The 19,495-nt window shown below is 39.5% G+C and overlaps 2 protein-coding genes across 13 annotated transcripts; both read right to left on the bottom strand.

Moving 5' to 3' along the window:
* Positions 1 to 248: 248 nt before the first annotated feature.
* atxn7l3a (ataxin 7 like 3a) lies at positions 249 to 6,663 on the bottom strand. 7 transcript variants are annotated; one of them, XM_056751890.1, is made up of 13 exons: positions 6,444 to 6,663; positions 5,793 to 5,905; positions 5,574 to 5,706; positions 5,309 to 5,480; positions 4,847 to 4,944; positions 4,730 to 4,752; positions 4,610 to 4,655; positions 4,488 to 4,525; positions 4,335 to 4,403; positions 4,037 to 4,080; positions 2,085 to 2,156; positions 1,428 to 1,564; positions 249 to 1,340 (listed from the first exon to the last, which is right to left on the bottom strand). In XM_056751890.1, exons 2-13 carry the CDS (start codon positions 5,841 to 5,843, stop codon positions 1,099 to 1,101), a joined length of 1,125 nt encoding a protein of 374 aa, XP_056607868.1. In that variant the 5' UTR covers positions 5,844 to 5,905; positions 6,444 to 6,663; the 3' UTR covers positions 249 to 1,098. The 7 variants fall into 7 exon arrangements, 6 of the variants coding, with proteins under 6 accessions (XP_056607868.1, XP_056607870.1, XP_056607869.1 ...); XM_056751895.1 differs by having other exon boundaries at positions 1,128 to 1,340; positions 4,300 to 4,403; XM_056751892.1 differs by lacking the exon at positions 2,085 to 2,156.
* Positions 6,664 to 6,753: 90 nt separating this feature from the next.
* Positions 6,754 to 19,086, bottom strand: ubtf (upstream binding transcription factor). 6 transcript variants are annotated; one of them, XM_056751865.1, is made up of 22 exons: positions 18,738 to 19,086; positions 17,805 to 17,913; positions 16,228 to 16,276; positions 15,955 to 16,127; positions 15,724 to 15,807; positions 15,243 to 15,398; positions 14,939 to 15,003; positions 14,738 to 14,861; positions 14,509 to 14,619; positions 13,970 to 14,103; positions 12,565 to 12,706; positions 12,428 to 12,469; positions 12,218 to 12,316; positions 11,958 to 12,113; positions 11,673 to 11,819; positions 11,192 to 11,302; positions 10,949 to 11,037; positions 10,666 to 10,855; positions 10,493 to 10,540; positions 10,231 to 10,311; positions 9,017 to 9,166; positions 6,754 to 8,915 (listed from the first exon to the last, which is right to left on the bottom strand). In XM_056751865.1, exons 3-22 carry the CDS (start codon positions 16,262 to 16,264, stop codon positions 8,814 to 8,816), a joined length of 2,241 nt encoding a protein of 746 aa, XP_056607843.1. In that variant the 5' UTR covers positions 16,265 to 16,276; positions 17,805 to 17,913; positions 18,738 to 19,086; the 3' UTR covers positions 6,754 to 8,813. The 6 variants fall into 6 exon arrangements, with proteins under 6 accessions (XP_056607843.1, XP_056607844.1, XP_056607845.1 ...); XM_056751866.1 differs by lacking the exon at positions 18,738 to 19,086 and adding an exon at positions 18,207 to 18,720; XM_056751867.1 differs by lacking the exon at positions 17,805 to 17,913.
* Between the last annotated feature and the right edge of the window lie 409 nt (positions 19,087 to 19,495).

The raw sequence follows: 19,495 nt of genomic DNA, 5'->3' as shown, positions 1-19,495 counted from the left end.
CATTACTGATTCCAGAATGCTTGTAGAAAGATAGGGCAGTCCTGAGAAATATTGTTTTATAGAGATGGAGATAACAAAAACTTAGCATCACAAAAAACTCATGCTATAGGACCATCTACATCAATGGTATACACTGTTTAACTTGTACCACGTTTGGTTTTTTGATATTTCACTTCCCCTCATGCTTACGCAAGTTCAGGCTCTCAGGTCATACATATCTTAAGCTAAAATGAACAAAGAAATAAGGCTGTACTAACAGGATTTAATCCATTCCAAGTGCATTTTCAGACACCATTTTCACTTTGTGTTCATAGGAGATACATTTTTAACAAATTATTTCAAACAAAAGCTGACATCTAACCTATTAAGTTATATGAAGTCCACTGAACTCTTCAGCCATCCAGTCACTGGAATCAAATGAAAAATATCAAAAGCCATGATTATAAAAAAAGGAAAAACAAAAACGTCAAGCATTCACAAAGCAGACGAAATAAATAGTGTCAGACTAGGCATGACAATAAACATGTCTATTAATTTAAAAGATTGCGTATCCACAGCTTTGGCATCAAGCTATCAGGTGCACAACTGATATCCATTATTTAGCAAGACGATGTCAAAAAGTATGTGTAGCACTGCAGTTGAGAAGAAAACAACAGGGTACAGTATCATTATCAATACATAAAAAAACTTTAAAACCAGTAGAGGACATTGCACAGATGAACCTTACTATGTTAACATAATCGTGTAACATGGGTCACCAGGGACAAAACATCACTTTCACATTCATTTTTGCGTTCACCCGCACACACCATAGCACATTCCATGTGTCACTGTAAACCCAAAACGCACATATACTCACAGTACAGAGTATGGAATGGCAGCAATCTGCATAGGAAAAACAAAAAGTGATATAACAGAATCGTTCACAAAAAGAAAACGCTAAGACTCACTTTTCAATGTGCAACATTGTCGTAACAAAATTGATGGCCTGACACCCAGATGTTCTCATTCATCTATCTTCACATCTAGAGAGTGATCAAGTTGCATCCAAAATATTCAGGTCCCGCAGAGTTCAAGTGCATGTGTGACAAATGTTCCTTAGTTTAGGTCATCGTAGATTGTGGGGGCCAGAGGGACTGGCAGTTTCGGTCGTTTTTTCCGACTGGGCAGGCCCAGCGGATTCTGGGAGCTACTGCCACCACTGCTTCCGGCCATTCTGTCTCTATCCCTCTCTCGTTCCTGTCCTTTATCTCTCTCCCCTCCACCTCCAGAGCTACTCATGGACAAAGCGCAAGGCTTCTTTTTCTTCTTAGGTCTCTTTGATTCAGAATTATTGGTGCCTGAGATGGAGAACAGAACAAGAAAATGAGAAAGAGAAGTAGTGAGAAAGGAATAAAGCTGCGTTTAGATCTTTTGAGGTGTCTCACTGGCTTTTGAAGACGCAGAGTCTGATGGTGAGATATCAGAGGAGCCATCCCATTGGAGGCGGGACATGATGAGCTGGCCATCAGCGGGATCATAGCCATCATTTTCCAGCATCGTATCCGAGTCGGGAAGTGCTGACCTATTAAACAGAAAGCATGACATGACCATACAAATAACAAACAGCCGAATGGAGAATTGAGATAGAACATCCAAAAATTATGTCATCAAATCGTATTACTTGCTTCTGTGGAAAACAAACAGAAGACAACCTTCCTCATCATTGACTGTCATGCTAAGTGCATGAACTGTGTATTAGCTGACTACAAGTCTGTTTGCTTGATATACATTGAGTTGAGAATGAAGCATCATCATCTTTATATCAAAAATATAAAACAAACTGAGAGGAAATGTGTCACTCTTGGTAACCTGCTGTGGCCATGCAAGACAAGGGAAGAAAATGCCAGATGTGCCACTTCTGATGCCGTACCTTAAAAAAACCAAGGTGTTTTCCACCATTAAGTCTATTTTCTGGACTACACATGATCGAGGCTTGATGAATAAGAATTAAGAGATGGACAGATGCGAGGAAACATGGAAAGTATGCTTGTTTATTTTTGTGCAGGGAGAGGTCAGGTTTGGGGAGAAGGGGTGAAACTCACGCGGACGGCCCAAGGAGGAAGACCCTGACTGCCCTCCTCTGTTCGTCCGTGTGCTGGGGACACCGCTGGGACCTGCCAGGACACAACGTGGCATTACGCACTGCACCAGACACAATGACTGGGCGAGAGACTGAATGAACAGCGCCAAAGGGATTTGAGAATGGGCTCCAGGGTTAGATATTAGCATTTAGGGATGGGCGTCCGATGCTGGCGGATTTTCAAAAAGTCTCTCGCATGGTAAAACAGGCAGTGCTTTGAAACAACCCATGACTGTCCAATTGGGAAAGAATGGTGTACCGATATATCCAAATGGAATGGAGACAGATTATTTCAATCAAACACATTTAAAAATAAGAGGCCGAATGATGGCAAATAACACAGAAAACCAATCAAAAATTGGAATTGACATGGTTGCCAGTTGTGTTCCGTAAAATCAGTCCCAACATAACATGATCATTTCCATTTACATGAATGAACAAGATCATGTGATCACATGCATAATCAGTATAAAGCACTAAAGCAGCACATACACAGACACAAATAGATGAACACCTTCATTTCTCTATTGCTGAGCACAAGCTACACATCTGAACACAGGATTTTCACAGATTCACTGTTAAGAGTATCTGTGACCATACTGGTATATGTAAGGGATAATCCACGTTTAGCTGTGCATTATATATATATTTATATATTATACAAATTTTAATGCACAATGTGGAGGCCAAGAACCCACAACGTGATGCAGTTAATTTTAAACATTGATCAAATTGACTGGAACTACCTGTGCATTAAATGGTTTTCAGAATCAGAATCAAGTATTCAAACAGACCATGGTATAACATCCAATATTCATGTTTTTATTAATGACCAGCATAAGCCTAATAAGAGCAATAAAATAATAATAAAAATTCAACCCTTATAGGGATAGTTCACTGACCCTCACTTCATTCCAAACATGTATGACTTTCAGGCATGTGATCAGCCAAGCACAAAAAGAAGGAAGACTGCACGCACCCTCGGCCAACCCCCCCCGCCAAAAATAGTCTTTAATGTTGTTAATTCAAGGTTTCAAGTGTTTGCCAAAAATATATATTTTTCACTTAGCAACACAAAAACAAACTATTATAATTATCCATTTCTGACTGACAATTTTGGAAAAATCTGTTCAAATGTTTATTATTTTAACAGTCACCTAAACAATATTGAATAAAATAGGTCTATTTTTGACAGAATCTCTGGAAACATAAAGATAACTCGCAAAATGATGTCCCTGTAGGTCCCTGTTGGCCAGTGTGGTGCCCAATAATGACTCACCATTCACCAGTAATATTAAGTGTTAGGATTAGATGTGGGGGAGGGGTTAGGATTAGCTAATCTCCCAGCAATTTCAATCAGTGGAGTCGTAATCTGGCGATGAGTCCAAATTCGGCACAACACCGGCTCTATAAATCGAAATTTTGAAATTTACGTGGTGATCCCAGCGAGGTCAAAATATACTTAAATACGTATTTATGCAGAAAAACCACAGCCATGGAGTTTGTTTCTTCTGCAGACCACAAAACAAAATATTTTGAATAATGTTGGTGCCCTAACAACACCGGACCCCATTGACTTCCCGTTGTATGAAAACAAAACCATTGAGACATTTCTTAAAACACCTTCTTTTGTGTTTGACAGAAAAAGTCTTATATACAGGTTTGAATGGCATGAGGGTGAATAAATGATTCATTTTTAGTCTCTCCAGACTGGATTTTAAGAATTCAGTTATAGTCATAATATAGACTTCACAAAACAGCTGTAGAGAAATATTCTGTGCTGGCAAAGGAAAAAAGATAAACTTGGTGACTAGACAGAATCGCGAGCAAGTTAACGGAAAAAGCTCTAATTGAGATCAAGGGCTGCGTGTATCTGATGTGCACTTGTAAGCATAAATCACACCGAACTCTTACCGAGTACACATTTTCTTTGTGTGCTCTGACACAACCCCACATTGCTGAGGAAAGAAAAAGAGAACAATTTTTGTTCATTCATTTTGGACCATAAAGCATTAAGATTAGTTATAAGATGATTTGTATCTCATTTATTATTTAGGATGAAATTATTTGTATTAACTACACAATCAGAAATTATATTTTGCACAGACTCCAGCACAGAATATCTGGAGTTATTTTCAGTTAATACAGCTTAAACATTCATTTTAGTCTACTATAACCTTGTTTTTGAAACCGGGCAATAAAAATAGTTTACTGTAGACAGTACGGATTGTAGTTCCTCGGGTCCAAGAGTCTCATAACTAATGCCAGAACTGTAGTTATACTGGAGGGGAGAGAGTACAACAGTAGTACTGTAAGTCCAACAAAAAGTTTTTTTTATACAGTGACGTGAATTAAAAGATCTCACCTTGTAAAGGTCTGGATTGACGCTACTGCTGAGCTCTCCTATAGAGAGACAAGCGAGAGCGATATTAAACCCCCAGTTCCTCACGTCAACAGCTGAAAACTGGTATTAACCATAAAACTCACCATTTTTGTGCTTCAGAGATTTAGATCTCCTCGGAGAGTTTGGATTCTGAGACACACAAACACTTATTTTTTATATTCACTTAAAAAATACACATACACAAAAGTTTACGTCTCTATTACCTTTTCTGACTTTCTCTTCTTAGCTGTGGGAAACATAATATAAATGGTTTACAAAGTAATATTAGCGACAACATCCTAATGTGGGAAGTTAGAGAAGGACTAAGAACTAGAACTAACGTTTCTTTTCTGAACCATAGGACCAGTCGTTGTCGTTGATATCGTCGTTGTCTTCCTGATCACTTTCTGACTTGCTCGTGTTATTGCTGCTTGCAATTCTGTAGAAAGAGCAGAACAAAGCACACAATTCTCTCCATCTTTAGTAGAATTTTACTCCAGGCTTATAAAGTCTCAGTCCATCTGTTCCCCCTTAATGCTCTTGTCATATATCTATTGAAGAATGGCCTTTAATCCCTTGATTCTGTAAGTATGCTTTCTAATTAGCAAATAATCTGACTTTAACAATGTCATATTTTGAACATGATATTTTTCGTTTGACAACCATAGGTCACTATAGGTGATGGGTTTCGAAACCCAGGGAACAAAATTTTTTCTTGATATGTGAACTATTACAGAGCATTCCCTTTAGCAATAAGAGAGCCTAGTAGTGACATCACAGCCCTTTCTTCCACCCCAGCTGACCTGCGGTTGGCTATTCGACTGCTGTTGCGGCCCATCCCAAGACACTTCTCCAGATGAGGAGCAAATCGAGAGGCAGCGATACTGCGGTTACAGTTGGGACACACGCACTCCTTATTCTTCCACTGGTTATAGACTTGTCCAAAGATGTCCACACCTGGTTGGTCCACTATTTCTATATCAAAGAGAGCATGGACAAAAATGATATATTTGAAAGCCACCCCTTGTTAACAAATAGCAATACAATAAACATTCATAGCATACTCACCAAAATCCTTCAGGCTTTCTTGGTCGGTTTCATCCAAGAAGAAATAGCCCTGTTTGACGGACCTGTGCACCTCGAAACACAGCCCCAAACAAGCATCTTCCACCAGATCTGAGTAAACGTCATGAGCCAAGGCCTACAAATGAGAAAGTAACAGTTCGGTTTCAATGGTTATGCCAATGCAAAAATGTACACAGAATTTTGCTCTCATGAACGGTTTACCTCCAGCTTGGTGTTATCCAGGCCTGACAGAGACATGTCCTCCATTTTCATTTGCAACAACTATTCGAGGGGAACTCTCTTTGTCCACATAATAGATGAAACGGTGGAAAATACTGCAAAACACACACACAAAGGTATACTACATCGCAACCGATTTGATAAGGCCACGCATACTATCAATGTTTCATCATAAGAGCATCAAACACTTACAGAATAATACTGTGTGTATAACATTTTATTTATTATCACCGTGTGGAATTCTACGCCTAACAGTTAAGGTTGAATTTTCCCTCTATATAATTCTTACATTTATTTACCAGGGTCATAATAAAAATGACACGAATAAAATAAGGTATTTATTTTAGTGGGTCACAGCAACCGTCCAGCAAAACAAGAAATTCAAATAAAATAGGGCCAGGAACGCATTCCTATAAGGGCTTGGATTTAAACATCATACACTTGACAGTTGCCGCATGCTGCGATTGTAAACAAATGTCGCACTGCCTCATTTTCTGTATGCTACACGACTTGCCATAAAAGGGCAGATTTTTGCAACATTGTAACATATTTTCCCGCCACAATGTAATAATGTTACTCGTTAAACTGGCGCCGCTAACAGTAAAGCATATTTACTGCGCTGTTTATACTCACCGTGAGTGAACGGGCCGGGTTGTGGGTCATCCAAGAACCTGCTGCTCTCCCATTCATTCACGACAGAGAATCAACATGTTTTAAACGAATTGCCTATAAATATACATCGGTTTTTTATATTATGGACGATGCGATTAATTGTTCAAGTTGCTCGAGCACAGATAATGAGAGAAAATTAAAAACGCTGCCATTTTGGCCGATGTCAGACATCACTAGTCAATTACCGATCTGGGATGAACCGTCGACTCAGCTGCCTGTAATTCTACACGGTTCAAACGCATTACCAGCACACATTCATACAAACACAGTGTCACTGTTTAAGAGGTTTATTTGCCCAAATTGTAAATAGCAGGGATATAACATTTCATGGAATAGAAAAGTCCAAATTTTTTCAAATCTGCAGTACAAATTTAAGATGTCATTTTTTTCTTTTTTTTGTTGCCATTTCTACAAATAGACAAACATGGGGAGGGGTAAAAACTAAAACTTACCAAATTAAAAACATTTCCCCAACTGACAAACTATATTGGCTAAAGCAGCAAATTGCTTAACCAAATGAAAACACAAAACCAATTATGTTCACACAATACAAAGGAAAAAATTAAGCCGTATTTACAAATACCTTACAACAGCACTGAACCCAGCCAAAGTCTATTTTCTCAAAATCCTATAAAATATCGAACACATATTGGAAGGTCGACTGGAAGGTCTCCTATTCCAGCCCATCACTTAAATCATCAATTGTCAAATTGTGCTAACTGAGCCAACAACACAAGATCGCACAATTGAAAACTTTGGGCACTTAAATACAGATTAAATGCATCTGCTTCCAGATGTCAAAAGATGACCGTTTGAAATCCTTGAAAACAAAAATACATGTAATCAATTTCTTTTCAACTACTATTTATTTGCAAATTAGCAATGCCCAATGCTCTTAAAGGTAATGTACTGTGCCCATCACATTGGAGACTAAGAATACTAAGAATAAAAGACAGTAGCTCATTTCAGATTGCTAGATCCTTTCTTAATTTAGATGCATTGAAATGAGAGAATATACCAGTCACCCTCAAAACTGTTCATTTATACATAAACGTGACAAATAGCAGTACCCCTCTCTTAAGCAAAACATGTCTGTTACATTCCTTGAGCTGGTGTATGATAAACCTTTAAAGTTACAGGAGTGATATATATGAAATGTAAAAATAAAAACAAATACTGAAAGGAGACTGGGCTTGCGAGCCTGGGATTCCGCCATAAGTGCACTGAATTGTGGGGTAGCTCATGTCTTTCATATTTAAAACATTACTCAAATTAAAACAAATAGTTCTTTGGAGCACCAAATAAAATAGTGGTTGAAAAACTCAGCTTTAAAACAAATCACTTTTAACAAAGAGAAAACCTTTTGGTGCCCAGCCAGTGAAACAACTAAAAGAACATTGCTTGTGTTTGCAAACAGTTAACTCATGAACTAATCATTATCATGTAACTTTAATTATCTTTTTGAACAGTTAACTCAAATACATCTGCTGTTCTGTGACTATGTCACAACAACATTGCAAAACAGCTATAGGCAACGTTCTTACAATAGGACGAAAAATAAATAATTCATTTTCACCTTTAACTCCCATCAGGTGTAGGTAAGGTAATGGTGTCTTATGAACGAGAATTGACCAGCGGGGTCCATGCAGCGACATTCAAAATGGCTTCATTGCTCCTGAAAATACCACATTTTTTGAACCGAAGCAAAACTAATCAGCAAAGCAAAATGAGGGGGGGGGGAGATGACAGGTCTGCGGTGGAACAATGCTAAAAGAACAAGAAGGAGGTACAGATGAAGATTAGGAGAGCAGACATTCTTCAGCAGTGCAATTATTTGGTCCCCTTAGCCTCCCGAAATAATTAGCAAAACTAAGAGATTCTTTGGCTCAATTATGAGAACGAAAAGGGCACCTGGTACTCTCTTTGTCCTCCTTTGAAACCTTTAAATAAAAAATAAAAAAGGTGCACCCTAACAATGCTTCAAACAATGACTAAAAGCCAATAGAATAGCTCTACACCTTTGTCTCTGATCTGCTGGAGAGGAATTCTGAGTACACATCCTCGTGCACATTTTATTTGCCTAAAACGCCTTTAAACTTAATAAGCAAACTTGGAGGGGGAGGAAGAAATAAGATGTCCAGGGAAACAAAAGGAACACAAGCAGAGGAAAAGACTCTGGATGAAGTGAGTGGCTGTAGATGTTTTACAATGGGGCAAGCACTTTCTGGTTGTGGAACAAGAGAAGTGCGGAGCAGGCTCGGACCCCTGGGTTCATGGCTCAGATCACAGCGTTTCTGGCAGTCTGTGCGCTCAGCCTGACATGGCTTTGCCTCAGTCCGAATCCGAACCCGATGAATCGTCAGAGCTGGAGGCACTGCTGCTGCTTTCGGATTTATTCTCTTTGTCGTCCACTTCATCCTCCACATCTTCATTCTGAAAGTGATTAGTAATATTTTAGAATATATACATGTGTGTCTGCATACGTAACCTCAAACATATTAAAGGAATAGTAATCAGACTGCTATAAAACCTACATCATCGTTGTCGTCTTCATCGTCGTCTTCATCATCGTCGTCGCTATCATCTCCAGACGATGATCCTTCATCAGAATCTTTCTCTCTATCATCATTGTCTTCGTCATCGTCATCATCTTCCTCCTCCTCCACCACCACCACTTTTTTTTGCTTTGGAATTGAGAAGGAAACAGTCAATAACAAAACACTGCTAAAACATGCTTAGCATACATGTTAAAACTAGTGGCCATGAGAATGACTTCAATTTTATTTGATGTTAATATTTTTTGTGCCTCTTGTGGTATTATTTTGTAGGGAATGCATGTTTAATTTTCTGTGAAGTGTGCATCGTTTGGAAATTAGAATAAAGCCCATATACATGCCCTGATTTGGTTTTGCCTAATAATTTTGTCCAATAAGTACTTTAGGGTTAGCGTTTTGTCCATTTGTCTCATAAACATCATTTTCCATGGTTTATTATAAATTCAATAAGCATTAAAGGCTAAAATTGTACAAGAGTGTCCCCAAACATATGATTTCATAAATAATCAACTGCCAGTAAGTGGCAGGGTTGCATCCGTTTAACAATTTGTCTCAAGAGCCACAATGGTGGCTTGATCTGCCCCACCCTACACATTTTTTTGCAAATCATTGGCCAAATAAAAAAGAGAAAATAAAACTACAGATTCAATTGACGAGTGATATTGTGACAGGCCTAACATGTACAGGGTGTCTACAGATATAAGCTAGTTAAATTTAAGACTTTTTAAGACCATTTCAATGCCACTTTACAAGAAATTTAAAACCAAAACTTCGATTTACATACCGCTTAAAAAGGGAGGTCTGGGGTGCGGTTCATGTGAACTCCAGCACGCTTCGCTGCTGATATGAACGCAATCATACCAAATCAAGGAAGTGAACCCCTATTAAAGCAGCTGTGCAACACATTCTGACTTTACATGCTTAACATGGTGAACTTGTCAAAAAACGAGCTGGGCGTATTACATAGTATTTCTGTGCTCGATACACTCTCCCAGCAATCTTACAGGTTTCGGTAAGTTTTATGCGAATATATAAAACTGTTTTGTAACAACTGTTTTTAGTCCCTTATTTGACAATTCTCCATGAAAAGGCCTTATATTAGGTTAACTTTTTAAGGACCCCAGCCCCCCTGATGTGGTAATTGACAATGTCAAATTTCAGCTCTAATTCAAATAGTAAAGAAAACAACTCACAGTCTTTACACTCACTGGTTGTTTGGCTTTGGCTGCAACTTTAGCATTGGTGCCACCTTGTTTTCCTGTACTCCTCCTTTTCTAAGGGACACAAATTTTGGGAAAATATATGATTCAGTATTTATAAAATAGTTTACCTAATTCAAACATACTTTAACCAAACACAAATGAAATTCAAATGATAAAAGCAGAAATGTGTTACGCCACAACATAAAATATGATAAATGCATATTAAATAAAATGTATGTCCATTTTAACCTACCATAGAATTATATTCTTTGTACGCAGCTCTCTCATATGTTGACAAACTCTGCGAGGGTCAAAATAATCAAAATTACTCTTTAATTCCATTTTTGCTTACAAGATCACAAATGCAGAAAATGACATGTCGCAGATTGATAGATACTTTGAAAATAACGGAAAATATTTTGGTACCTCAAGCCATTGCTCCAGTAGCACTTTGTACTGCCTCTGTTTCTCCTCCGCCAACTTTTTGTATCGATCCTTCTCTTTTTGAAGAAGTCGCTGCCAGCGGCCCCCGATTTCACCCATTCGCTCTTTCATGGGCAGGTGGTTGAGCTCTCCGTTGGACAGCATCTCCTGAGAGAATTTCTGATAACCATTTCTACAATAGCAGGTGAACAGAACACAGTTACACATGGAAGAGCATTGCACAGAGAACCGTGAGCAAGAAACACCAGCTAAGCAATGAACTTACGAGGGCGGTTTCTTAGGCTCTCCTTCAAATTTGATTTTCTTTCCTGGGGTGAAAACCGGAGCAGGTGATCGCATCTCACTCAGCTCTCTCTACGTGAAAAAAATCATAAATTGATAACATGGTACAAAAACATTTGAATGAACAAACAATTTCTTCAAATAATTTAATGTATGAACAACAGCACAAATAAAAGGATCGAGAATCAAATCTCTGAAATCCCATTTTAGATCTATTTGAACTCACCTCATATCTCTTCTGGTCCTCTGCAGCCTTCTTGATCCAAACAATTTTCTCTTTCTTCTCCATGGTGTTCCATGTGGCCTCCATGGTCTTCTGAGCTTTCGCTCTATCACCCTGACCAACCAGAAAAAAAGTGTGACATCAGCAACAAAACTAGTGTGGGCTATTGAGGGGACAGGACTGACTTGCAGAGTATGTTAAAATACTATAGACAATTTTGCAAGAAACTGTAAAAACTGGTCCAGCAGCACAACCTTTTTCTTATCTTAAATACGTAATGGTATTTATTTAACAATTTGATTTGCTTATAAATGTTCTGTTGGTTGTTTTCTGTTTGAACGTTTTGAAACAGTAAATATTTCTGGATCAGCATTTCACCAGTGTTGTTTACATCTTTCGAAGTGGTCTTTTATAGTCAATTATTACTACCGGACATACCATCCAATGCTACAAAAGAGATTGTTTTCCTCCTCTGATTACGTACCTTGAATCGGGCAAGATAGTCTCCAATGACACTCTGTTGCCAGATTTCCTGAGCTGTTTTGGGCGTTTCTGGTAGTTTCCCTTTATCCTCTTTGAGCTGCTTCTCAGAGTTTGCCCTCAACGTCATCTCCAGATTTTTATACTTCTCCTAAAAGACACCAAACCATGAGGTTTCATAAATCTGTTCAATCTTCTTTTCACATTTATATCTAAGACAATCCTTCTTGATTCTGTGCAATAGTGATGGAAATGGAAAAACTTCACTGTCACAATGTGTCCTGAATACCTTTTTCTTGTCAGAAAGATCGCTCCACATGCGGGCGAGTAGTCTCGTAAGCTCCATATCAGAGAGATCGGGCCTTTCCTGATGAAGTTTTGGACGCTTCTCCTCTGCAAAAATAAACATTGCAGACACTGGGGGCTTGGGCTTCTCTAGGCTGGCCTGTTAGGGCAATTCAAAAATAAATGGCAGAATAAGAGGGAGAAAAATTATTGGTTGTTTAATTAGGTAACCTAAAGATGATTGACAGATGGACTGATCTTTGCCTTCGAGTTCTTTTTAGGAGCAGGACTGCCTCCAGCCCTTTTAAAGCTTCCCATCTTCTGCTCTGACAGTATTCTGTGCTGTTCCTCTTCTGAGATACTCTAAGACATACAAAAACAATTATTATTATTTTTTGGAAGTGGTAGCAAAATATTTCGATATTTCAATACATAGAGATGAGCATTATTCCATTAGATTATATATAGACTTACCAACAAGTAGCTATTCATCTTGACCTCGTATTCTTTTTTTCTCTGAGATGAAAAATTATTGCAAAATATGTTAACATTATTGATTCTTATCAGAAAATGGTGCAGAAAAACAGTGTTTATGCAAGCCTGCTACATACCTGCTCACAGCGTTTTTGGTACGCGTCTTTCTCATTTTGTTTGAGGAGTTTCCAGCGATGGCTGCACATGACCATACGTTCAGTACTGGGAACATCCTTCATACCGGACATTAGCTCAGCACAGAACATTGAGTAACCATTACTAAGAGAAAAAAAGGGGCAGAAGACAACAAAAAACAAAGTTAGAACTATAAAAAGGTTAGTATACCAAAATGTCCTCTGTTGTCAATACAAAAAGGTCTTAACTTGATGACCTGTTTTATGTTTTAAAGGAGGCATGAATTAAAATCACAATTTTAAACCGAGCTTTCGTTATGTAAGAGGGAATCATATTCGCTCAAACATCATGTAAGTGTTAGAACTGAAAACTCCACGGTTACTGAGATTTCATGTTATTGACGCCAGGCCCAGCAAACACCGCCTCCACAGAAAAATATCAACGACTACTTCTGTAGCCCTGCTTATTGGTTCGCGCATGACAATTCTGAAGTAACTGAGGTGGCACGGATGACGGAACAAACAATAAACAAACATGCGGTTAAAGATAGCTAAATATTGTACCCCTGGTTGTGGAAGAATACAGTAACTGCATAACCTTCCTTCAAATTCCGACATTAGTAATGTTAAAGTTTATTTTTAAAGACGTTCCAGCTCATGTGGGAAAAACATGGAGTGTTTGCTATTTTATTTCTCAGAAGATTCCTTCGTGAACAAGGCACAGATCGACGCTGGATTTGTAGAGAGACTAAAATTAAAAGGCAGAGCTGTTCCGTCAATATTGGATCCGATAGTAATGGTGCAGCAATCTTATGCAAGTAAAACATTTTTGTACTATGCCTCACTGAAAATGCTGGCAGGTATGGTCATATGAAATACAAGTATAGGCTATACAAACTTTACACAAAGTCTTGCCATCACATCTGAGAAATAAATCAGTAAGTTGAGTAAAATCATCCCGTGCGAATGCGTCACATGAAATACTGATGTGGGGAGGTCATTTATAAATCACAGGAGTTCTTCAGATAATACTAATGCCTGCCCTGCGAACACTGTGAATGGTGCTAATGCGTAACCTAACGTTATGTCTTGAACCAAATTCACAGAAGGCTCAAACTACGCAAAATGCTATCCAATCAAAACGGTGTCCGTTTACTTCCAAGTGTCTTCAATGCCAACTAAAACCGAGCGTTTGCAGAGCTGGCCCCAAAACCAGTGTTGAAAATAGCCTATTATTTCTTGATTTTTATGTTTTTGAGTGTAAAAATCATACAAACGTCATAACTAGACCTCATACAACAGTATAAAACCATAAACAAGGCCAGGTCACGAATCGTTAACATGAGAATGTGACAATGAGGCTTGTAAGAATTTTTTATTTGCATTTAACCAAGCAGACTAAACTCACGATGGGGGTTTGTCTGGTCGCCCGTCAAACTTGTCTTTGAGCTGTCTCTCTGCTTTCGTCAGAGTGGATTTGAGAAAGTTCTCCTCCTTCATGTTCATCTCTGGATGTTGCTGGATGAACTCGCGCATCGTCTCCTAAAGTAGGATAACAATGAACAAACTTTAAAAGAAACAGCCGGACTCGACTGAATTATATACTGTACAAACTGAAAGCAACACTTTAGAACTTTTGCTCACAGCTCCCCCACGTGGTTGATAAACATAATTGTCTGTTAGCACTCTCGTAAATAATGTCCCTGTTTAATCTTCCCCTTGGCAGCGCAATACACATGAATTTATTTACTAAGTTAATGAAACTGGTGAATGCAGAAACGTCATTTGGAAACCATAAAACACTCTTCCGCAGGCAGGGGAAGGATTGGGCTGTGTGTACCGACCCGAATGCAGACCTTACAAAGCGGTTCTAGGCCCCATGAGGCTGCTCAGTCAGCTGAAATATTTTTGTAAAAACTACAAAGTGTTGCTTGAAAGAGTCCTCACCTCATATTGTTTCTGCAGTTCCAGGGACTTGACGATCCACTTTATCTTTTTCTTGTCAGAGAGATGCATCCACTGCTTCCCGAAATTGTCCTTGATGTCTTTGGTGGTCGCCTGGCAAGCCATAAACATGAACGTTGCATTTTACCTTCATTGGCAGCTTTAATGTGCATACAGACACCTGCAGCAATTTGTTTGCGAGTTTGTTTGGATGGGTGCGTATAGATCTTACATCTGGGTGTAATTTGAGAAAGGCCTTCTTCTCGTGGCAATACCACAGCTGCTGTGGTGTCTTGGCCTTCTCAGGAACATTAGACTTCTTGTTTAAGTTCTCCAAAAGGTCTGGATGATCTTCCCTGATCAGAAACATAAAAATTAGCATTTTTCTGTAAAATTAAATGCGACTTGCAAATGCAACAAGTAGTTGGCTTACCTGAACTTGTTCATGCTGTGCACGAATTCCCCCTTTTCTTGGAGAAAATCATTCACATACTTCTCCTATTAACAAAAAAGGCAAAACAAGCAGGTCAGACAAAACAATACAAGATTGTTGACAGATCTAGAAAGGCATCACTCAAAATAACAAGTTATCCAGACAAAGCCCTACAATATCAACATATAAATACTTCTACACATAAACAGCAGATCTTTACCATACTGATCCCACCTTGACAAATTAAAATACATTTTTAAGCCAAGTTCTTCATTTAAAGATCAAATGTTAAAAATCAACTCACTTTTTTACGCTCCGGCAGCTCTTTGTATTTTTTGGATAGGATTTTTGTGAGATCTAGGTTGCTCATTTCTGGATGCAGCTTAGCATACTTGGCCCGCTTTTCCATAAAGAAACGGAAATACGGCGTCAGCGGCTTTTTCGGGAAGTCTGGGTGTTTCTGTTGAGAGAAAAAGAAAAAGAGTCAAAACTGAGTAAGTGACCACTATAATAATTCATTTCTTAAGCCGTGTGTCAACCGAGGCGTTTACTCCTGCGGCCGGAGTGGTGTTTCAATTGTTTTCAACAGATTTTTAAAAAAGCCACCAGTTGCCTTTTTTTGTTCATCGTCGGCGTTGGACCGGATGCCCAGAGTTGAAAAATGCACAACTTTGGGCAGAATGGCACGGCACGTAAATGCGCCTCGGTGGACACTTAGGCTACATCAGATATTTTATGAATGAAAAATTCTGTCATTCCACACATTTGAAGATAAAATTCCTTACCTTCAGTTTCTTCCCTTTATAGGGGTTTTTTACAAAGTCTTGTGCATCCACGATCAACTCGGAGAGTGTGCGGAATTTGCGTATCTGTGTGAAAAGAAACAATATATTTAAAATCACAACCATATTCAAAATCCTTATTTTACACACCAAATTCCAAATATCAATACTTGTTGCATGAAAAATCACAATCTGGATGACAACTTGTATCTCAGTAGTTGCCAGTTAGTGTACCTCTCTGGAAACCTCCTGCCATTTCTGTTTGCACATGTCTGCGGAGTACGGGTTGAAAGCCACTTTCTCCCAGTCCAGATGGGACTCTGAGGTCTTGTACTTGGCCAGATCCTTCTCTGGAAGGTTTCCCTTCATGGCGTCCAATAGCTTCAACATGCCATCCTGGTCCCAGACTGTAACAATGAAGAATAATGGGGAATTAATGTCCATGTACCTATGCACACACATATGTACCTATAGACACATTTAGAGTATAAGACTCTTGTTTCTTACCAGGGTCTGGGGTGGTTGAATCCATTTCACCATTCATTATGTGGAATCACTATTAAAATGTAAAAATAATGCATTAATCAAACTGAAAGACGCACTCAAATGGCTTTATCACTACAGGCATTTTATTTATTTTTTGGAAGAATTATAAAGACCGCTGAATCATTCTATCAAAATGTTTTATAAAACCTGTTTTTTTAAATAGTGAAAAAAATCCTGCCTTAAAAGTGGAATTAAAATCCAGCCCGACACATAAACGCTTGATGTTCATTACACCGCCCCTAAGCGTTTACGCTCCGTCGTGAGACAGAGCTCATTGCTTGTGACGGTTTCAAATCTCAAATAACTCTGCAGTCGACACAAGCAAGCACAGTCAATCCGTCTTATCTTCCATTTTGTCTACAGAACTACGGCTTCTCTTCGCTCTACCCGCTCCTTTCCGGGCGAACATTTCACCCAATCGGTCAAAATGGAGTACATTTTCGGCGGATGAGTGGATACTGGGAGGTACTACATGAGGAGGAAGAAGCGTTCAGGACGATAGGCAGCCAGCTGCTGTGGAAGGACCAGCTGACCACGGATCGGGATCTGCTTTCGGTCTCGTCGAGAGGGGGAAACACGACCAGGGATCATCATGAGTGACTGCTACAGCATGCAGCACCAGTGCCTGCCTCCAAACCTACTGGGCGCGGGTCTCCGCTTCCGCCAAGGACAGATTCTGGGTCGCCCCCTTGACACGCAATATAAGACTATATTAAGAGATTATCGTGCTCGAATAAAACCCTCGAGCGTCGAACACATGTGGAGGGTTAATCATAAATTGATGCGGTTTCGCAAATGTGTAAACTGGGTGAATTAGTCACAAAATGGCTTTTTCCAGAGGCTAGGCGTCGCCGCTGCTGCAGTGAATGTATAATGGCGGCGCGTGAGCCAGAACAGTCCAGCTTTAAAACAGACCCGGGCTGAAGCTCAGGGGCATTTTACCCCCCAGAAATGAAACTGTGGATGTCGTGATAATCACACCTTACCACAGAAAAACGGGTGTTAAATACAGAATATCGAACGGGCGGCATTTAAAAGTTGTATGCGCTTTTGTAAATCGCAAACAAAAGTTCTTCGATTTTATTTATACATTCATGGGAAAATATCAAAATGTTAAGGGGGTAGAAATTATAAGTGTATACATTTCTGATGTCGCATTGATATGATTTACCATAACTTGCCAACCACGATGTGCACGTGCTAAAGTGCCTTTTAATGTTTTATGTTCTAGTAAATTTACCAAATAATTACTTTGGACAACAGGTTTTGTCACAAACGTTAACAGATAAATTGCTAACTTAACATATCTGAAAATAAATCAAGATACGTAAACAGTCTTACAAATATGCACTGTTAAACCGACCTGTGATGTGACCTACACCGAAGCTAGCCGGCTGGAACTAGCATTTAATACCACCTCCAACCCTGGCGATAGCTGAAACCAGCTTCGTTTAAACAACTTCGAAATGCTCCAAAAAAGTTTTTTTATTACATTTCCCTCATATTTGTTAGAAATGACGTCAAAAAGCACATCTTACCGTGAATAAATTGGGTTATTTACCCCGAATTTCGACTGACGAAGAACACGGGGCGAAAGCGAGGTGGTTGCAGCCGTATGGCGGCGAATGGCAGCAGGGACTTCAAAGACTTGAAAAATAGAAATGAAACAAATAAACGGTTAGTTTCGGTCAATACGCGGCGAATGAAGATGGATTAGGACTGACGCGTTTAATCCGGTCAGAAATGTATCCAGCCCTTGAAATAACGTATAATTTTCTCCCTAGTCACAATGGAAAAATGTAACAGCCGAGAACGAGAACGCTTTACTGGCATGACGACTGTTCTAGAACCGCCATGCTACCGTCCACGCATGCTGCAAGCCTAATTCACCCCATCGAAAGAAAACGATATTAAATGGTAAACTTCTACTCAAAACTCACCGGTTTTGCTCCTCAAACATAGATAACCGATAAACTGACGACTGTGATCGCGATCTTTGCCTTTACGAAGGCAAGCGAAAAGCCCACACTGTGAGATATATAGACGAGCTCCCTGATGGCAAACCAGAGGCGGCTGGTTCTTCCCTCCACAAGCTTCATGGAGCCTTCACTCGGAAATAAAGACAACCGCAAGGGCTTCAAACAAGAGCGGATGCGCCCTTATCGCGTCTAATGTACTTGGTTGTAAACACTGAGGGTTCGATTTAAAATTTAACACGACGAAAGGTTATGTTACAAATCGAATGTTTTCCCCGAGTCACAGGACGGGAAATTCGGGTAAGGCGACCTCGGAATGTACCGTGCCTTGCAATAAGACAACGCGAATTTAACCAAGACGGCTTTACGAAATAATTCACCGAAGCAAACGATTTAATAAACTCATGCAAAGGTTTTGTTTTTGTATCGAAGGTGATTTTTTTCAAGGTTTGTTTACCAAACGGTTGATAGGATGAGGCGCTGGTTAGACCTTACCTGTCGCTGCTTGTGTGTGGAACTGGTTGTGGAACAAGGGGAGGGTTGAATGTTAGCCAGCACTGCGCCGCCGGTCCAGGGCACGGGCGCTCCAGTCCCCGCAGAGCTGAGAGACTTCCCCCCCGCCTCCATCTCTCTCGCTCGCATCTCTCTCCCTTCCAGTCAGCACGCAGCTCTCTCGATCCGCTCATTTCTCTTTCGGAGAGACATCCGCATTTTCAATCTCTCCCCATGCTTGTCGCTATCATCACGGACGGCTCGCCGGGTTTCGCCTCCATTTGGATTTTTTACTCGGAGCTTCTGTCACGAGCTGGCGAATCGCCTTCAACACAATCCCACACAAGCATGCAACGTGTTCGTTTTAAACCGACATGTTTACTTATATTGACGATGAAAATAAATGTTTAATAAAAAAAGTGATAGGCTTATTATTACTTCATTTCCAGTGTGATTTATTTATTATTATTATAAAAAAATTGTTAAAGAAAAGTCGAAGCAGCATTAATGCATTTATTTAGACAAAGTTGCCGCAAACTGTAAAGAATGAACAGTTGTGTGCTTAATTCATCTTTTCGATATTTTCAGTCTGGCTCTGACAGCTACATCATTTTGGTCACGTTAAATAATTAAACCCCACCTTGTGTGTTTGTGGGCGTCACCTGCAACGTCCAATCAAGACGTTGTGATTTGGTGAAAAAAACATCATTTTCCAATGAGAGCACAGATTCGTTAAAACATCATAGTGGTGACGTACTCGT

The sequence above is a fragment of the Triplophysa dalaica genome, chromosome 7 (genome assembly GCF_015846415.1).
Source record: "Triplophysa dalaica isolate WHDGS20190420 chromosome 7, ASM1584641v1, whole genome shotgun sequence".
Lineage (NCBI taxonomy): Eukaryota > Metazoa > Chordata > Actinopteri > Cypriniformes > Nemacheilidae > Triplophysa > Triplophysa dalaica.
The sequence above is the reverse complement of the archived record's forward strand: the minus strand, read 5'-3'. Positions and strand labels throughout refer to the sequence as shown.